A 20,658-nucleotide genomic window follows, 5' to 3' on the forward strand; every position below is an offset into this window, starting at 1 on the left:
CCCCTCCCCCCAACATATTTGGTTGTGTATGTTACATTCGTAATCACTTGATCCTCATGCGCTTAAGTATATGTTTGTGGGGTACTCTCGAACCCAAAAGGGATATCGTTGTTATTCTTTCGACTTACAAAAATATTTTGTTACTACAGATGTGTCATTTTTTAAGTCCACTCATTTTTCTACTGAATCTGTTAATTTAACTGACCTAAATGATCTATGTATTATTTAAAGTGTTTTTCCACAGGGCACAGTTCCTTCACCTCCATCTCCTCCAGGCATCACCAAAGTATACATACACTGTCCAAAACCACTTGCTCCCCCCTCTGCACCTACAGTTTCTACCTCTGTGCCGACTTCATCTACTGATCCTGAGAACGTTCCTGACACATCTGACCTTAATATTCCCATTGCTCTTTGGAAAGGTACTCGCCATTGTGTTCAATATCCCATCCCTAACTTTATTTCATATTTTGCTTCATCACCTAGGTTTTCTACTGCTCTATCTGCTATAGTGACTTATCCTATTCCTAAGAATGTTCTTGAAGCCTTGTCTGATCTTGGGTGGGTCAGTGCAATGAACGAAGAATTACAAGCCTTAGAAGACAATCAGATTTGGGATCTTATGCTTTTACCCTCAAGAAAGATTGCTATTGGTTGTTAGCAGATGTTCACTGTGAAAGTTAATCCTGATGGTTCTTTAGCCTGCCTAAAAGCTCCTCTCGTTGCAAAGGGAAATGCTCAAGTTTATGGAGTTTATTATGTAGATACTTTTACGTCTGTTGCCAAGCTTACTTCCATCTACATTTTAATCTTTCTTACCGCTATCTACCAGTGGCCCTTGTTTCAGTTGGATGTGAAGAATGCATTCCTTCATGGAGATCTGCATAAGGAAGTGTATATGGAGCAACCACTTGGGTTTGTTGCTCAGGGGGAGAAGAGTAAGGTTTTTCACCTCCGCAAATCATTATATGGTCTCAAGCAGTCACCTCGAGCATGGTTTGGACGATTCACTACTGGTGTAATAGAATTTGGGATGACTAGCTATGAAAGTGATCACTCTGTATTCTTCAAAACTCTGATGCAGACATAATCTTTCTTGTAGTTTATGTTGATGATATTGTCATTACAGAAGAGAAATTTCAAACCAAACACTTGGGCAAGTTAAAGTATTTTCTAGGAGTTGAAGTTGCCTAATCAACAAAGGGCATCTTCTTGTCTCAACGGAAATATGTATTGGATTTGCTCTCTGAGTATCGTGCTATAGCACAGGCCACATACGAGATTGTATGGATAAAAAAATTACTTCAGGAATTAAGATTTGTTGATGACACACCAATGAAGTTATGGTGTGATAATCAAGTTGTGGTTCATATAGCACCAAATCCAGTCTTTCATGAATATACCAAGCATATTGAAGTTGATTGCCATGTTGTTCGTGAGAAGTTACTACAAGGCATAATATCCCCCAGGCATGTGAGGACTTCAGAACAACTGGCAGATTTGTTCACCAAAGCTCTAGGGGGTACAAGGGTTACCTATATTTGTAACAAGCTGGGCATGAGTAATATATATGCTCCAACTTGAGGGGGAGTATTACGAAGAGCAATTTGGGAAAGGAAAGTTCCATTGAGAGTTAGCGTCTCAATAGGAAAAGGAGGTGGTAATTAGGTGTTCTATACCAATCGAATTTGGTTGATGCTCTACTATTTTGGTTCTACTTTGTTTCCTATATAGAATCAACTAGTAAATTAGCCTATAAATAGTGAAGTTATTTTGAGTGCTTGGTAGTTCTATCTAAGCCCTCCATAGCAAAATCATCACTTTCATCTTCTCCTCTCCCTTGTTCTTCACCTTATTCTTTCTCAAAATTACAAATATGATTAAATGCAGGATGTGATTATTTGAATACCTACATATTATTTTATGACCTCCCAAAAGGATGGTTTTCTATTTAAAATCATTATTTGGATTGGCCACTGGGGATCCTTACATAAGAGGTATCTTCACTAGCCAGATCCTTAGCAAACCTGACACAGCAGGGAAGCAACGATTTGATTTATTCTTAGCAGCTACTAGAATCCAATCTATACATTCAGTTGTTGACATAGCATAGGAAAATTGCCCCCACCTGGACTCTGGTTTTGTTGAACCCTTCCTTCAGCACCGGGTTCGCCAATTTGTTGGGAGCTGTCTAATTCAGAATATAAACTATGAGCAATTTAGTCCCAAAAATACACCTGCCCGCTCCCCCTTAAAAAATAATAATAAATAAATAAAACTAGACACTAAGGGTATTGTTGAGATTCGTGGTAGTCAAGGGGTATTTCTGATAGTGTATTTATGTAATTACCCTTTTTTGTGAAGGCTTCTTTTAGAGTAAGTTTTGAGAGTTTTGATTTTAGATATTGTATTTTGAGAGAGGACGATTCTGTTCAAATTTTTTTCTTTTAATCTTGGTAATAAATATAACAGCCTAGAAATCTCATTAGCTTGTCTAGAAACTCAAGAAGCTCTTTTCTCCTAAGCTGGTGCAATCTCTGCACTTCTTTCTTCTTTCTTCTTAGCTCTACCTAATACTAAACGATTATTTTTTGTTCTCTGCAGAAAAAATCAATTTCTCCTTCTTTTGCCAAACACTCAGCATCTAATGACTGTCTGTTCACTTGCCTCCTACTGCTTAATAAAATGTATTGCCCTTGGCAAACAAGGGAAATACATGTACTGAGTAACTGAGTAATGAACTTCGATAAAAACAGAGCTCACCACGAATGTCCACAAAGCAAATTAGAAAAGCTCCAAATTAGTCAGTGTTGTGTGTTTTGCATTGTGTGTGCACTTGTCTTGGAAAGAGAGTAGTCCTACAACCAAGAAGAAGAGTAAACTCAAACACACCTATCCACTCAGTTCTTATATTAAAAGATGAATGATGGTACATTTTGGAGGAATACTCGAGCAGAGATCCCAAAATTTTGGAACTGGGAAACCATAATTTTCTATTACTGTTTTTGTAATGTTCTGCTCCTGAATTACAGTTGGAGTTGGATTATCCTCCAATTGAACAATTCAGGTCACCAAAAAGGAATTGAAAAACAACTGTGTAAAAAATTAGCTTTTCAAAGAAACTTACACATGTATAAGACTCATGTGTGAACTGAAAAGTTGAGGTGGGATGGCACCAGAGAGTTGATTATTTCCAAAATGACTGCAAACCAAAATCAATTTTTTCCATCATTCATAATTGAAATTAAATACAGAATATAAAATAAATAGTTCCAGGGAAAAAATGAAGGAAAATTGCATACAAATGCAGGGTATTGACAAGCATATCAAGACCAGGTGTACTTCCGCTGGAGACTGGTATAGGTCCTGTGAGCTTGTTGTCAGATATATCCAAAAAATAAAGCCTAGATAAATTACCAATCGAAGATGGTATTTTTCCAATGAAGCCGTTAGCATTTAGGGCTCTGCAGAAAATAAAAGTGAAGAATTTCAGGACTGAACAAGAGGCAATATTGATCAAAATATCAATTTGTTTGCATATGTTTCCACTGCCATGCATTAATAGTCGTACACTTGTAGGGACATTGTCAGGAACCCCTGAGGTCCAAGGAGAATGGTTGCTTCATGTGGCAAGGCCCAAAACCTAACCAGATGAACTTCATGTCAAAATATTTTAAATTAAAATCATTTCTCACCCCCCACCCCCTAAGGGTTATGTGCTACATTTTGATCCTGATGACAGTAAACTAAAAATATGGCCTCAGACATGGCTCTGTCCCTTCCGGTTCCTTGGCCTTATTATTGCATCACCTAAGAGTTGAGGTGGCCGGTCACCATGCCTTGCTTCAGAACAATGAAAACTATATATGCCCTTCTTCTGGTAGGCTTACCAAATATTACAGGATAATAGAACATTTCCATGTCTCTAGGCTTACCAAATATTACAGGATAATAGAACATTACCGTGTCTTCTAACATTTTCTATTGCTATGGTACTGTGGGTTCCTTGGCCGTATAATTACGTTACCTAAAACTCTTAGGCTAAGAGTCAAGGTGGCTGAAAGTGAGGCTATCATCACCAATGAGATTCTTAACAGCCTCAAATAAAAATTCAGTAAAAGCATTTATTTTTTTTAACCTTTTATTACAAGACTATTGTCTCAAGCTGTTTTTACCAACTTTCTTTAATCAGGGAATGAGAACCCACAAGCAAACCAAATACATAAAACCTTCAACTGAAATTGGAAAATAAAAAATTTTAATTGTCCAGAAACTTACAAAAAGGTCAGCTCTTGTAGAGAGCCTATTGTGTCAGGGATCTGCCCAGAGAAACTGCAACCAATCAGGCTCCTAAATAAGCAGAAAATCCTTTTGTTAGTCAGGGAATCAACAGAATTTATCACATTAGTTGTCACTTTTTCAGCCCATATGTTCTTACAAAGAGGTCAACTTCTTCATATTCCCAATTGATGACGGAATGGATCCAGACAGGTTCTTGTTGTAAGACAGATCCCTACAAAGACCAACTAAAAATCAGGGAGAGATCTCCATTTCATAATGATAATACACAAACAACAGAAGCAGCAGAAAAATATCCAATCATCCAATTCTGTGAGTCTACCTGGGAAGGCATACATAGGTATCCTAAATATTTGTCTCAAGGTAGATAGGTGGAGACTGTTGGAGTCATGTATTACGGGTACTCTTGGAACTAGTTTATCTAGTAATTGTCTTACATTGTATTTGTCCTTATTTACTTTTCATCTCCTAGGAAGTCGTATGTAGTTCCACAAATTATGTTAGCAAACAATTTAGGTGTGGTAGAGGACATTCTCTAATACAGAAAATTCTACAATTTCTCCACTTTATCAATCTCTTTTTCCACTCTTTCCCTCCTTCAACCTTCTACCCACATCTTTCTCTATTGCTCTCTTGTGCTCTAGGTACCAGAGCTCACACTATGGGTCTGAGAGTCTTCTTTGAGTTCTGCGCTCCCATTTCTTCTTTTGGAAATCCTAGTTTACAAAAGAGTTCTAAGGAAGAGAATAATATATAAAAGATAGAACCCAAGGGGAAGAAAGAAAAAAAAAAAGAAGAAGAAGAAAAAAAAGAGCATGTATTGAACTTGTTTCAAGACCAGTGGAACATCAAGAGGAGGTGTCACATGAAGAAACATATCTTATGATCTCAAGCCAAAAGTGAGGCAGATTTTCAATACAGAGATGGAGCTTAGGATATCAGACTATTATTTATGTAACTAGTTGGGACAAATGTATTTTTGGCAGTTTGACACGTAGTCACTTCCTTTTCTCTTCCGATTCATTTTGACAGTTGGATATTTCCTTTCCTTTTTCATTAATTAATATAACCCGCCAATGTTTTGCTGCCAGTCCTAAGCCCAAGTAAAGGAGGAGGGTTGGTGCGTCAGGTCGGCAGCCGGCACCAGAAAAAATCTAGCCAAATTCTTTTCATGGATTCGACCTTATATAATCAAAGCTATGCTAGGGCGTTCCCCGACAAAAGAAGCGACGCGCTACACTATGGCCTGAGTGTAGTGATAAGTAGGCAATGGTTAGCTAGGGCGTCCCCTGTAAGCGACGTGTCGCATCGGTGCCCAGATGCAGTGATAAGTAGGCAAGGGTTCCCGTGCCGTGGACAAGTGCGGGTAAAGAAGTTAGTCCAAAAAAGTAGGATTAGATTGGCATCTTGGAACATAGGATCTTTAACTGGTAAGAGCTTAGAATTGATAAATGTTATGAGTAAAAGAAGGATTAATATAGCTTGCAAGAGACTAGATGGAAGGGTAAAAAAGCCAAAGAGTTGGATGACTTTAAACTTTGGTATACTAGGGATAAAACAAATAAAAATGGAGTAGGTATAATAGTAGATAAAGATATAAAAAAGGATGCGGTGGATGTTAAAATAGTGAGTGATATGATTATTGTTATCAAGCTTGTAATGGAGAAAGAGTTTATAAATATAATTTGTGCATATGCACCTCAAGTAGGATTGGATGAAAGTCTAAAGCTAGAATTTTGGGAAAATATGGATGGATTAATGTAAGGAATTCGTCAAGGGGAAAAGATTATCATATAAGGTGATCTAAATGGAAAAAGATCAAAGAGGTTATGAGAGTGTACATGGAGGGTATGGTTTTGGAGAGAGGAATGAGGAAGGGATTTCAATTTTAGATTTTGCTATTACTTTTGATCTATCTATTATAAATACTTACTTCAAAAAGAGAGATGAACATTTAATTACCTTCAAAAGTGGACATCATAGAAGCCAAATAGATTTCTTCCTAACTAGAAGGACTGATAGATTGTTGTGCAAGGATTGCAAGGTGATACCAGGGTAAAGCTTAACTACATAACTTAGACTTGTGGTCTTGGATATGTGCTTAACCCCAAAAACACATAAAAGGTCCAAGGTTAACTATCCCATGATAAGATGGTGGAAATTGAAAGGAGAGTGCTCGAAATCCTTCGTTAAAGAAGTAGTCAAACAAGGAAAGTGGGATTTTAAGGGGGATACTAATGCGATGTGGAATGAGATGGCTATGTGTATCAAGAAGGTGGCTAAAGATGTCCTAGATGAATCAAAAGGAAAGCTCCATTCTTATAGAGAGACTTGGTGGTGGGATAGTGAGGTTCAAGCTGCCATTAGGAATAAAAAAGCAAGTTTTAAGACATGGCAAAGAACTAAGGATGTTGAGGATCTTCAAAGGTATAGATTGGATAGTTATCCAATAAGTTGGGCATGAAGGAAGGGGAAAAATCTATTTATAAGATAGCTAAGATGAGGGATAGGAAGAGTAGAGATCTTGACCATGTTAGATGTATTAAAAATGGAGATGGTAAAGTATTAGTATATGATGAGAACATTAAGAAAAGATGGGAAATCTATTTCTCTAGTCTACTAAATGAGCATACTTCAAACACTTATGATTCGAACGATTACACTTTTCACCAAGGCGCCAATTTTGGAACTTATATACGTAGAATTTCGATGTCCAAAGTAAGAGAAGCATTAAGGAGGATGAAACTCGGCAAGACTCAAGGTTCTGATGAAATCCTAATAGAAGTATGGAAGAGCTTGGGAACCCATGGGACTAGTTTGGTTGACTAAGTTGTTTAATAAGATTATGAGCACAAGGAAAATGCCAGATGAATGGAGGAGAAGCGTTGTAGTTCCAATTTACAAAAATAAAGGAGATATTCAAAGCTGTAATAACTATAGGGGCATTAAATTAATGTGCCATACTATGAAATTATGGGAGAGAATAATTGAAACTCGTTTGAGACACTTAACTACAATTACGGAGAACCAATTTGGGTTTATGCCGGGAAGATCTACAACGGAGGCTATTAACCTAATTAGGAGACTTATGGAAAGGTATAAAGAATGTAGGAAAAACCTTCATATGGTATTTATTGACCTAGAAAAAGCTTATGATAGAGTCCCTAAAGCGTTAATTTGGCAAGTACTAGAGAAAAGAAGTGTTGCAAGTAAATATGTAGATATAGTTAAGGATATGTATGATGGTTCGGTGACAAGTGTAAGAACAATGGGGGGAGAAAGTAATGAATTCCTAATTACAGTTGGGCTACATCAAGGATCAACTTTAAGCCCATATCTATCGCACTTGTAATGGATGAACTAACCAAAGACATTCAAGATGAGGTCCCCTGGTGTATGCTTTTTGCTGATGATATTGTGTTGATTGATGAGACTCAAGTGGGGATTAATACCAAATTAGAATCATGGAGAGTAGCTTTGGAATCAAAAGGCTTTAAACTAAGTAGATCAAAGACAGAATATCTGATTTGTAACTTTAGTTATGATCGAGCAGACGATGAGGTGGTGATATTGGATGATAAGGAGATTCCTCAGAGTGATTGTTTTAGGTACCTAGGTTCAATCATAAATAAAAGAGGTGATTTAGAGGATGAGGTTTCCCATAGAATTAAAATAGGGTGGATGAAGTGGAGAGGTGCGTCCGGGGTCTTGTGTGATCGGCGTATCCCATTGAAGCTTAAAGGAAAATTTTATAGGACCGTTGTTCGACCAGCTATAATGTACAGTGCAGAGTGTTGGGCTGTTAAAAAGAATCATATAAATAAACTCAATGTAGCAGAAATGAGGATGCTAAGATGGATAAGTGGCAAAACTAGGATGGATAAGATAAGAAATTATCATATTAGAGTTGGTTTGGAGTTGCTCTCGTAAGTGATAAGCTTCGAGAAGGTCGTTTGAGGTGGCACGGCCACATTCAACGGAGACCTATAAATGCCCCTGTACGGAGAAGTGATATAATCCAGATTGAAGAAAGTAGAAGAGCTAGGGGTAGACCTAAGATAACCTTAAGAGAAGTGGTGAGAAAGGATATGTATAGCTTAAGCCTTTTTTCTAACATGGCCTCGAATAGAACTGATTGGAAGGCAAGAATCCATGTAGCCGACCCCATTTAGTTGGGACAAGGCTTATTATTGTTGTTGTTGTTATTATCATTAATTAATATATGACACTAGATCTTTTGCTCTTAATTATGATATTGTGTATGATATTTGTGACTATGGCTGTAACTTGATCTTGTGACTGTGGATCCACGAGTATTTGGGTAGGTCCAATACCATCTAGGTGGGGGGGTGACAATGGGAGTTTGAGGATCAGACCTGCACACCATCCAAAACTCAATAAACGGCAGAATCCCAACCGTCCATAGGCACAACACTTAAGCCAAGGGTTTTGATTGGTAGAAGGCACTTTTAGAGCCCTCTGCCTGCTTCAATTAGGAATTCATTCTGCAACCCGGGAGAAGTGGGTTGGGATTGGGTTTGGACTTTGGTGAAGGCAAGATAGTTTGTCCCTATTGCAGCCCCAGGTATGTCCCACTTTTTATTAGGGGCCTCCCCTTTCTCTCATCAAGTCTTTTCTGAAGGGGTTCTAGGTAGCTGCCTATGATTTGTATAGTCAATTTTTTTCCCTTTTCATTTCAATATAATTACTAGTCAAAGAAAAAGAGACAGTACAGTTAGTTAATTAAGTACATATTGTATCATATCAGCCAACCACCGATGCGTGTGTGTTGCGTCTTTTTCTTTTTCTTTTCTTTTTTTTTAAATGTCCTATGTTGGACAGTATCAAAATATATCGGCATATACAATATGATATGACTAATAGATATCGATTCCATTGATACATTTAATAAAGGGATCCTACAGGGTTGTGGGTGCATGAATACACATTGTATCGATATGTATTGGCTAATATGGCCAATCAGTATAGTACAACAAATACTTTATCGATAATTCAGTAAGGGTTCTATGGGTGCATTATAACAATCTGTCGATACAGCTGATTAATACACTACAACAAAAACATATCAGAACATTCAGGAAAGGGTTATGTGTGTATCAATGCGTGTTGGTCAATATGGAATTATTCATACCGATTCCATTAATACATACCAAAAATAAACAAATACGTAAAATATAATTAAAAGCACCAACTCAATGCAACTAATGTAATAGAAAAATGAATGAAAACACTCAACCAAGAGTCTAAAATCTCTTATATTCAACCTTGGTTCTTTACACCAAGGTTGTCAAGGCGGCAAGGCGACCAAAGCGGTTGGATCAAATTTTTTCAATACGACTACTTTTAAGCTGGTAAATTTCTATTATAAGCTAAACAATATTCACGAATCACATTCATCTAAAAAAAAAAACAAGAATTCAAGAATTATAATTATGAAAGATTATTTAAAAAAGAACACAAGTATAAGTTAATCTCATCAAGCATCATAACATATGAATATAAACTATATCAAATTATAAGTATGAAAATGGAAGTAGTAGTTTTACATGTTTACTTACCTCTATGATAGTGTGATGCCAAATAAGTGCCTTATCCATTTAATGATTCATTGATACCCGATTCAGAAATGACAAACTATTAAGTTCGTACACGGCTTTGTAGAATAAAATTTGATTTTTAAGAATATCAAGAAAAATATTATTATGTACAAAATGTCAAAGAGGCAACCATTTTGGCGTCTAGGCGGCAAAAACCGCCTTGTTAACATACAATTTTTTTGCCGCTTTTTCAGTTATACATATTCTTTGACAACCATGCTTGTCACTTTTGGACTAAAATTTAATTAACGAATGCAAGAACATCATCCTTTGCATCATCTTATTGTCTTTATGGCTGTAAACTATCACAACATGTAATAAACATCATCTTTTATAACAATATTTAATGCAGTCGTTCAGTTATACATATTCTACATTTTAGTATTGATGCATGATACCTGTTATATATACTTTATCTATATTGCCTTTTTCCAAAAATGTATTTCCATGTATATCTTAACCATTTCTATATCTATCTACATCTAATATGCGTTAGGGGTGCAAGTTTGGTCCTAGCAGCCCTGACCCGCCCTGAGCCCGAGTAAGGCTTGGGCTAAAGATTTTGGCCCTAAGGGCGGCCTGAATATTAGGGCCAAAATATTCTGGCCCTGAACTAGGGACAAAGGCAGGCCTGGGATTACCTCTCTGACCCGCCCGGCCCGTCCATGATTTTACCCTGACTGATTTTGGCCCTGATCTTGGCTCTGATTCCGGGCCTGGTTCTGGTCCTGATCTTGGCTTTGATTTTGGGCCTGGTTCTGGTCCTGATCTTGGCCCTGATTTGAGTCTGGATCCTCCACCCACATGGAGAGGAATTAACTTTAATCCACATGGCTGGATACTTGACATGTGTCAAATTTTTAAAACATGGTAATGTTTTATAGAAAATTAACAAAATAAATTATAACCTCATTACCAATATAGTAAGCATCCATCTAATTTTAGCCCTGATCCTGACCCTAATTTTGGCCTTAGTCTTAATGTTAATTTGACCCTAATCATGTACTATATTTTTACCCTGATCTTCATATTAACATTGATATAAATCTTGATTTTGACCTTCAGTCATTTTGATCATATTAAACTATGAGTTCACTTTTTATATTATTTTAAGGTAATTTTTATTTGTCGACCTAAGTCATTTTTAGTTCCCAAAAATATTGATTTTTTTTTTGGGGGGGGGAACCAAGGCAAGAGAATATATTATAAGTAATAAAAACTAGTATATAGAGAATTAATATCTAACAAATCTTCACCCCAACTTCTCATCATGTATATTGACATCTTTCTTTTGTCTCCAATGAGATATTTCAAAAAAAAACTTATTAAGGACAGATAGTTTTGTTTGTAACTAAAATATCATTTTCTTTAACTACGAAAAAATATTTTTTTTTTCATATAATACTAAATTATCGTTGATTTACTTGTTAACAAGGTTTTGAATATGGATTTTTTTGTTGATTAAGGATATCAATTTATCGAACAATTGTGAATGAAAACATACTAACCTACGGCTTAAGTGCTTGACTTTGAAGATAATCTTTTCATTTTATCAGATCCCTTTTGAATTCTAATGTTTCTAAGTTTACAAAAAGAGTTTGTGTAACCTTCTCTACAATTGACTTGGTTTTATGTCTAAATTTAATTACAATTCTTCTCTCTACCTATTCTCTTTCATGAATAATTTCAACTCTTTGCCCTAGAGAAAAACCGTAGAAGAAAACAGAACAAAAAAGAGAGGGAGAGAGAAACTTGGGGGAAAGACAGACTGAAGTGAAGTTTGACCACTGTCTTAGAAATTGAGAATCGAAAAAAGTCTTTTTCTTTTTCCCTTCGAGCTTACATATAATAACCCTAATTTTCATCAAATAGCAAATTAGAAAACCATAAAAAATATGGATTTCACTACTTCTCTAAAATCTAAATGGGTATAAATACAGATTGAATACAAGTTTTGAACTATTTGTTGACATCTTTATCATTTTATTTCCCTAAACTGTGTTTGGAATTTAAGAATGTAACAACTTCAATATTTATTTCAATAGAAAATCCAAAAAAAAATATTCACTTATCTTAAGTAAAAAGTTTATAAAACAATAAAAATTTTCAAATAAGTAATTTAATTAGATAATAATCAGTCTGAAGGGTATTACCATATCCACATTCTGTTAGTGATCAAACGGACTCGGATACCCTTAAACGGATGCGGATGCGGATGCGGATGCGGATGCGATTTGAAAGCGGATTTCAGTTATTCGTTTAGTCATTTACATACCGAGCAACATTCTATATTTTTATTAATAAAATTTATGTAAATAACTATGAGTTACTTATAAACAAATTTCTAATTCATTTAGGGTTCTTTAGAATCAAACTTATAAATAAATAGGGATATATTTTAAAGGCCATAAGTCTTTTGTCGTTTGAAAAATATTACGCTAGTAGGACCTAAAAGGGGTAAATTAAGAATTTTTATGAATTTACATTTGATATTTTAGGACCAAGGACAAGGCCAATCAAGACCAGGGCCAATAATATGGCCAATTAGGGTTAGGGCCAGGAGAGGGCCAATAAGAGCTAGGGACAGGGCCAAGATAGGGCAATTAGGGCCAGTCATAGTCAGGGCCAATTAAGGCCAATCAGGATCAGGGTCAGGGACAGGGCCAATCAAGGGTAATCAGGGCCAACCCATCCCGACCCGGCCCAATTAGGGCAGCAATGGGCTTGTCTTGGCCATGTAGGGCTTAGGGCTAAGGACAATAATCCTTGGCCCTGAACTAGGGTTAGGGCGAGAATGGGCTCAGATTAAAACAAATAGGGCTGGGCTTGCAATTGCAAAAACCCAGCTCAGCCTAGCCCCATTGCAGCCCTAATATGCATCTCAGTATGATACATCTCTTAACATACCTGACCGACATGATTCCTGATGCCTCTAGTTTAAACTCTGGGTATGATTTCAAAGATTGGGGATTGTGGTCTCTCTGGAAGAGTTCCCCTTGGTGACTACATAATCAAGTCTGCAACAAATTGATGTGGCTTGTAAGTCAAGGAATGTGCCAAATTAGGATCCTACTTTCTCAGCATCGATATGTGGAGTGCAAATATGTGCCAACGCAGGGAGCGGTTGATAAATCCAGGGCTCAGTTTCCCCTTTTATTGAACTGAATCACCGATTTGGCTGGTGACAGACAAAGGAATTTTTTCTTCCCAACACAAAACTCCAAGTGTTTCCACCATAATCTAGCCTAAGTTGCTATGATCCTTTTCCCAATGACGTCAAATTTCTCACAGGTGTCTTGTATGAATTATGGAGCCATGATATTTTACACCCTAACCTTATCTCTTTATGGTAGTGTCTGCCACTTTGCCTCATAAGATGTCCTGCCAATGGTAACCTGGTAGCTGTTGTTATAGGAAAACTCAATAAGTGGAATGTGCTGGACCCAGCAACCCTTCATTTGAATGATACAAGCCCTAAAGATGTCTTTTGTGGTCTGAACTATCCTTTTTGATTGCCCATAAGTCTGAAGGTAAAAAGTTATATCAAGGTAAACTCTCCAAGCATTGATATAATGCTAGCTAGATCTAACTAGAACTTCACGGAGGTGGATATGTTGTTCATATACAACTCTGCAAGCTCATCCATCGAATAAGTTACTTGCATAAGGATGAAGTGAACTGCCTTCATCAATCAATCTACAATCACTCAAATGGCATATTTTACACCCATGTCCAAAACCCAGATCTAATTTGAAGCTAGTATGTAGGCATTGTTCCAACAATTGCCAATACCTGTGATTTGTAGAACATAGCTGTCATGGGAGTAGGAAGAGATAGACTACCCTCCATGTACATGCTGCTACTGTAACGAAAGCTGGAAGAGATATCCTTGAATACTTTTGGACAATTAGTGTGAGTAACAATATCGTGTTGCTTTAGACTACTACATGGTGGGTCACATCATTTAACGGAATTAATCACCATAAAAACCCTTTAAGAATAATCCTAAGCAGTGTGATTCAAACCCGATTTTAGGGTTAGGGTTTCTTGGCTGAATTCACTAAAATTTAGGGTTTGCCCAGTATAATCTTTGTTTGATCCAGGCATCCAGCAAATAATACCATCAATGGGAAACAAATGGGGATTTAGGGAGGGATCTTGAGAATGATTAAAAACAAATTTTACCATAATCCAAGGCTCCAATGGGTGTAATTGAGATACCCATATATCTAAGGGTAAACTTAGTGGTTAATGGGTAGCTGGAATTGGGTCCTGGACGGCAAAGGAAGGGATTGGGATGTTTGTGGATTTCTCAAGAATTTATGGGAGGGTCTTAAGAAGGGTTAGGGTTTTAACAGTATTATTGGGAAGTGGTGGGAAGATTTGAATTTACCTAAAACTATCTGGAAAGGGAAGGGAAGTCTGCAGTTGGGTGTGGGAGGGGTTTGGGATAAATCTTTTGGATGAAACATTTGATAAAGAGAATGTTAAGCTTTTGGGAATGGGTCTTGGATGGGGGTTTGAAGATCTAGGGCAATCTTGCTAATCTTTCTTTTCTTTCTTTTCTTCTTCATTTTTTTTCTTTTCTTTCCATTCTTTTATGTTTCTGTTTTGCCACAAGCCAGAGAAGAGGGAGAGAAAGAGCCAAGAGGGAAAGGAGGGGGAAGGGGGTGCCTCAGAGTAGAAGGTGGGCGAGGGGTTCAGGTATGTCACAGGGCGTAGGGGAGGGGTTCTAAGATGTTGGCAGGGGTGGGGAAGGGGGAATTAGGGGCTAGGGTTTCCTCGCTAGCGCAAGAAAAAGAAATGGAAGGGGAGAGCTGCAATGGGGGCTGGAGGTGGGGGAAGGGTCTGGGGTTGTGGGTACTTACTTGCTATGCTGCGTTGAAGATGGAGGCTGCTGGTTCTTGAAGTTTGAATGCTGCAATTGAAGGCAAGAATAACTGAAATCCACCTGGCCCCCAAGAAGTCCATGACCTATTTTCCACAAGAGCTCTCAATTCTTTATTCGACTTAGACTGTCTTTACAATGAAAAGATGGCTTATTTATAGCCTTACATCAAGAAGAAACAATCTAACTCTAACTGGGAGTCTCAGCTAAGACTTAGAAGCTAACCCAACTAATTCCTTCATAAGCTAGGATACCCTTTACAATTAAATGACAACCACATCAAAAAAGAACTCCTCTTGAAATAAAATACCTAATTATCTATAAAAGTCCCACTTGAAAGAAAGACTCCTGACACAAGAACTCAACTACTAGCTCAATCTAAGACTTCAAAATATAACTAGACTCAGAATATAAAAATCAAAATTCAGAAAATAAATTCAGCAGCTGATTAGGGCTTAAAAGGACCGAATTGCCCCTTTTTAGGGTCCAGCCACCCCTTGGTGAGCCACCTAGGTGGGGCCTTGCGGCCCACACCAGGGTTTCGGCCGGGGGGGCCTTGTTCACATCATAGTGGAATACTGCAGTTCCTGAAATAGGCAAGAGGTCAATCAAGTGACTGACCATAAGGATTGAAATCCTGAAATTCACATCAATGGTTATGTGGCCTTGCATGTCTTGTTTAGGCTTTCCCTTGGGTAGCTCAACATACCTTAAGATCCATCCATGAATTTGTACACCGTATGAGGTCAAGGTGCCAGGCCCACATGGTCCAACAAGAGGATTAACTGGTTTAAGTCCTCAACACTGCACAGCCAAACAGACCTCAATAACCTCGCCCGTATAAAGAAACGAGCCTCTTGAAGGAACATTTGTTGCACACCAAGAAAGGAAGGAGAGCAAAAAGAAGAGGAAGAAGAATAAGAGTAAGTTAAGGGAAAGAACTCTGAATCCATTCCTACCATTGTCTAAAACCATTGATCCAAGGTAGGTCACTTAATCCCCATCCTCTCTCCATTTTGTGGATCTAGAATTCTAGGGTTTGGTGCCTTGACTAAGGTTTTTGCTAAAACCTATTGTTTGTCTCACTGAAACCCTAATTAATCAAGCTCGACTCGTAATGCTAATATAAAGTTTGCTCCTTGAAATATTTATGGAGTCAATCTATTACATCCCAAATTTGGGGATAGAAATTTTGAATATAGGTTCTAGCTAACGATCAATGAATCAGTCTAATACCAGTTACCTATGTGTGAAACTAGGTAGTTTAGGTCAAAATATAAGGTGGACTGATCCCATAATCTTCCTATGAAATCAATTTCGCATTAGCAAACAACCAGACCAAGTCTGAAACCAAAAAACAGACCTTGTACCCAGTAAATGCAGAGGTCAATCAGGCTGATCATCCACTTAGATCAATCAGTGGACAACCTAAGTACATCTGTTCATTGACTGCGGGCCAGACGATCATCCATAGGGTTATCTGAATAGCTCAAAGTGAGAGGTTTCTGACATCATTGGCGAATCTTTTGGGGGTTCTATTTCTGTACTCACCATGCATGATGGTACATATACTTGTATGTCCGATGTATGGACCTAATGTATACCTCATGTAGATAACACCTGAGTAGTATGAATAACCTTGTACTACATCCCTTGCCAGCTAGAGGTTACATGATGAATAACCCACAATGGTAACTCCAATAAGATTTTCTGGAATACAACTTTCACTCTATGATGCGATTGTAGGAACCAAGCCCAGGTGAACAATGGATGACCTGGATGTGGCATCAGGAAGTGTTCTTGGGGCTTGCTGGGTGATCAATGGTACATTCTGGGACCGGCATGTTCCCATTTGACAGCTGGGGTTTGTATCACTAAACGACCACTGTCAACCCCAGGACCACAGATATTGCTTATTGTGGTTGTAGTACATTTGAACTCCCATTTAGAGCGGCTTCTATGGATAATGAAATGAAATCATGCATCACTTCATAGCCTATTGGTGCAATACTTGCATGCCCCATCCAGTAATTGACCTAGCTAATCTCACCCTACGTGGATTTCCCCCTTTTAGCTATTGATGCACATTATGATTTACTGGCAAGTGATGCTGCTCTTGGAGAGTGGGGTATGCTAGAGCCTGAGGAGCATGGCCCAGTTTGCACCCATGATGATTGTGCTTATGAAACACGTTGCTCTTTATGCCTTCCACTTTCTATTCATTTTTAAGTATATCTTTATGATTTAAATGTTTATATGATGTTTTGATACAACTGTACAGAATAAACTTGTTATCATACAGGCAGTGTAATACAATGATGTCAACTCCATAAGTCTTCCAGAGCTCTGATTTGTTATTGGTGCTATTGATTGTAAATTGTGAGGTAAAGCTACTGCATTTGAGATTCTAGCAAGTTAACAGGATGATGGTAAGGGTCCTAGTCACATCCTACCCAACATTTGACTTGAAAGAACACAGAAGACTACATCAAAGAAATCCACAAGATGAGTGGAGAGTGGATATATGGCTGAAATGCACTGTGAAAATTGACATGCAAACTATTCAGGGGATGTTCTATATAGTATGTACTCTACTTCCCTATTAAGAAAAACATATATCTGATCTGTATTTTATGATGGAAATTTTTCGATCAAGAACTAGTTAAGAGTTAAGACAGCGGACTTACAGTGTCTGTAACTCAGAGAAGGACGATATGTCTCCAGACAACTCACCTCTCAGTCCAACACTTGATAAGGTTCTGATATAGAAATTGAAGGAGCATAAAGTATTAGGAATTTTTACAGGTTAAAACCATTGTGTAACTGATAGAAAATAATGATGACTCACATGGAGGTCACTCGAGAACCAGAGCAGCTAATTCCATCCCAACCATCACCACAAGGATCTGAGTTCACCCAATTAGTTGGTGTATTCTGCCAAGCAAGCTTGAGCGAATTCAGAGCAGAAGCTGCACCAGGGAAAGATAACAGATATAACATCACATAACTACTATCTTTTGTCTCCTGCTGCCAAGAACTTGGTCTTCGCAGAGAAATAAAATAAAGAATGCAAAGCCAAAGAATAAATCAGTTTAACGATCATTATTTTTCAGGAAAAGAAATGCCCAGGGCTTGTTAAGAGTTAGGACCAGAAGCAAAAACAACATAGAGAAGCCATGTTCTTCAGACTCTCCTTTATGCTAAGAAATTTTATTGAGCTGGGTCATATTTGAAAGTCATATCTTTTTATTAATTTCACACAACTTTCATGTTTGTCCTCCTACAGATTCATACACCTTTATTTAAGTACCGAAGTTTTCATGCTTTTCTTTTCTCGGTTAACATGTTTAAAGTTGGAAATTTGAAAGACTGAGCTACACTTCAAACCAAAGCTGTGGGCCAGTTAATAGAAGTGTTTGATCCAAATGGATTCTGGCAGTAGATCAACACACTTGTATTTTATTTTATTTTTTCCAGTAAATCAACACAGTTGTATCAATTTATGCTGAATGAGAACTTTTATCAAATACCTGAAATGGTACCAATAAAATTGGCCTATCTAGCTTTCCCATGAACATGAAGCACAGTGTAGTTTCGTGATACTAAATTAGTACGATGCACCAATCTCAATATAAACAATGTGATGAAACAGGTAGAACAAGATCTCTGATCTTTTCATCTAAATATAAACTACACAAAATATGATTCTTCCTGCCCTCTGACCTTTCCATAGAATTATCTTTATTAAGATGAAGCAGATAGAACAAGATCCTACCATCCACAGGATTTGTCGAGGCTGTGGTAGACGTAATTTGCAAGAGAGCAACCATTAACCAGGCATAGATTCTTGGAGCCATTGCTGAGAAACGATCCAGCTCTGTAGCAGATGAAGCTCTTGACCAAAAGAATCGAGATCCAGAACTCTACTCAATTCATGCTGGATGAAAATGAAAACCCATTACGAATTCACGACAGTGATCAAAATTAATATTTTGAAGACAAGTTATTAAGTAAATAAATAAATTACCTGCAATATCTCAGAGGATGATAGCATATTCGGAGCAAATGGGGGTTGCATCATCTCTATCACTCTCGCTTCAACGAATGCATTAATTTTGTCACGAGTCAATGAATTGAAGATAAGTTATCGGATAGAAAAATCAATCCAGACTTGGTCAACTCTGTCAGGAAGAAGCATTCAAAGTTCAAAAACAGCTTTGCCTTCTTCCATTTCCCAATTATTTATTTCTCCACTGCTACTAACATCCGAGACTAAGTTCAAAAGCAAGCTTATTAGTTTCAGGTAGCTTCTGAGACCAAATAATTAACTAGGGTCGTATTCAGTGCTGTGCAATAAATTGTGTTGTTTACGGTAGACATCGGAGACTTGATCAAGATTTTGATCTCATGGTCCATTTTATACAAATGAATTTCTACCGTTTTTTTTTTAAACGAACGGCGGCTTTAATTCGCACCAACCAAAAAAAAAAGTTCTTTTGTATTCACGGGTCCACCACGTGGGTCAACTTAACTGTGCAGTTGCAATATGTCAGCAAACACCAACGTTGTGAATTAACTTTTTTTTTTCTTTTTTTTTTTTTTCTGGTTACCGGAAATTTAAATAAATAAATAAAACCTAACTTTTTCAGGAACGTGGGTCAGTGGGTGAGTGGATGACTTAGATTCACGACCTAAGGAGGGAAATTTTACATAGAAAGATTGTGTCAGCGCATAAAGCTTTTGATTTAGCAAGGATGTAGGGAGGGGAATTTTTTTAAGAAAAAAAGGGAGGGAAAATTAGACAAAGTTTAACGGTTCTTTAGTTGCGTCATTACTGCACGATCCCTCCATTATCATGACACATGGACAAAAAAATCCAAGCATCTACATTTTGGGAGTATTTAAGGAATATCCTTCTCTCTCTGTTTAAATCATCTCTTTTAATTCTGGGTTATAAAAATATCCACCAAATAGAACAATCAGCAAATAAGAAAAATAAGAACATAAGAATTTAGGTAAAGGGAAAAAATCACGGGGCAAGAGAAAAAACTCCATTATAGATAAATAAATATACAAGAGGGAGGATTTTGGGATGAATTACATGTGGAGGGGGATGCGTCATTTTATAGCATCTCCCCATCCTACCTTCTCCTACATCTACTCGAACTGGGACTAAAACTCTCAACAAACTCCCACTTCTTTGTTATATGGGATAACAACTCTTGCTTCTACTAGATGTGGGATTAAGACTGTACAACAATCTCCCACTTGGAGATTAGATTGAGAACCAATTAATCTCCACATCATTTTCTATCTTGCCACCACCATGCTGTTTACGTTTTTGTCAAGCCATACAAGGATCTGCACCAAATGAACTTATCAGTGTTGATTGCCTTTGTCAATACATCTGCTAGGTTCTCTTTCGTGTGGATTTTCTGCATATCCACACCTCCGTCTTCCACCACTTCACGAACAAAATGATATTGTACTTCTATGTGTTTTGTCTTGAAATGAAAAACTGGATTCCTTGCAATGTGCAAGGCACTCTGACTGTCACAATACAAGAGAATCTTCTCGTGTTTGTGCCCAAGTTCTTCCATGAATCTTCTTATCCAGATTGCTTCTTTACAAGCTTGTGTAGCTACCATATACTCAACTTCTGTTGTAGACAGTGCTACAACTGTCTATAGTTTAGATACCCAGCTCACAACTCCTCCTGTAATTATAAACACATAATCAGTAGTGAATCTCATTTTATCAAGATCACCTGCAAAATCAAAATCAACATATGCTCGACCAGTAAATTCAGATCCTTCATAACATAGAGCAGCATCCGAGATTCCTTTAACATAT

The 20,658-nt window shown here is 37.5% G+C and overlaps 1 protein-coding gene across 1 annotated transcript in view; it reads right to left on the reverse strand.

The window, feature by feature from the left end:
* Window positions 1–19,171, reverse strand: part of LOC149024253 (leucine-rich repeat receptor protein kinase HPCA1-like) — a 29,593-nt gene extending 10,422 nt beyond the window's left edge. Inside the window, exons 1-8 of the mRNA XM_089144562.1 lie at window positions 18,833–19,171; window positions 18,581–18,742; window positions 17,654–17,774; window positions 17,493–17,564; window positions 4,439–4,513; window positions 4,279–4,350; window positions 3,303–3,464; window positions 3,128–3,202 (exon numbers count right to left, since the gene is read on the reverse strand). Of these exons, the coding sequence (XP_089000688.1) occupies window positions 3,128–3,202; window positions 3,303–3,464; window positions 4,279–4,350; window positions 4,439–4,513; window positions 17,493–17,564; window positions 17,654–17,774; window positions 18,581–18,662 (659 nt within the window). The 5' untranslated portion in view covers window positions 18,663–18,742; window positions 18,833–19,171. The remainder of the gene's footprint in view (window positions 1–3,127; window positions 3,203–3,302; window positions 3,465–4,278; window positions 4,351–4,438; window positions 4,514–17,492; window positions 17,565–17,653; window positions 17,775–18,580; window positions 18,743–18,832) is intronic.
* Window positions 19,172–20,658: the final 1,487 nt, after the last annotated feature.

The sequence above is a fragment of the Hakea prostrata genome, chromosome 2 (genome assembly GCF_041222555.1).
Source record: "Hakea prostrata isolate BN-2017 chromosome 2, UWA_Hpros_2, whole genome shotgun sequence".
Taxonomy (NCBI): domain Eukaryota; kingdom Viridiplantae; phylum Streptophyta; class Magnoliopsida; order Proteales; family Proteaceae; genus Hakea; species Hakea prostrata.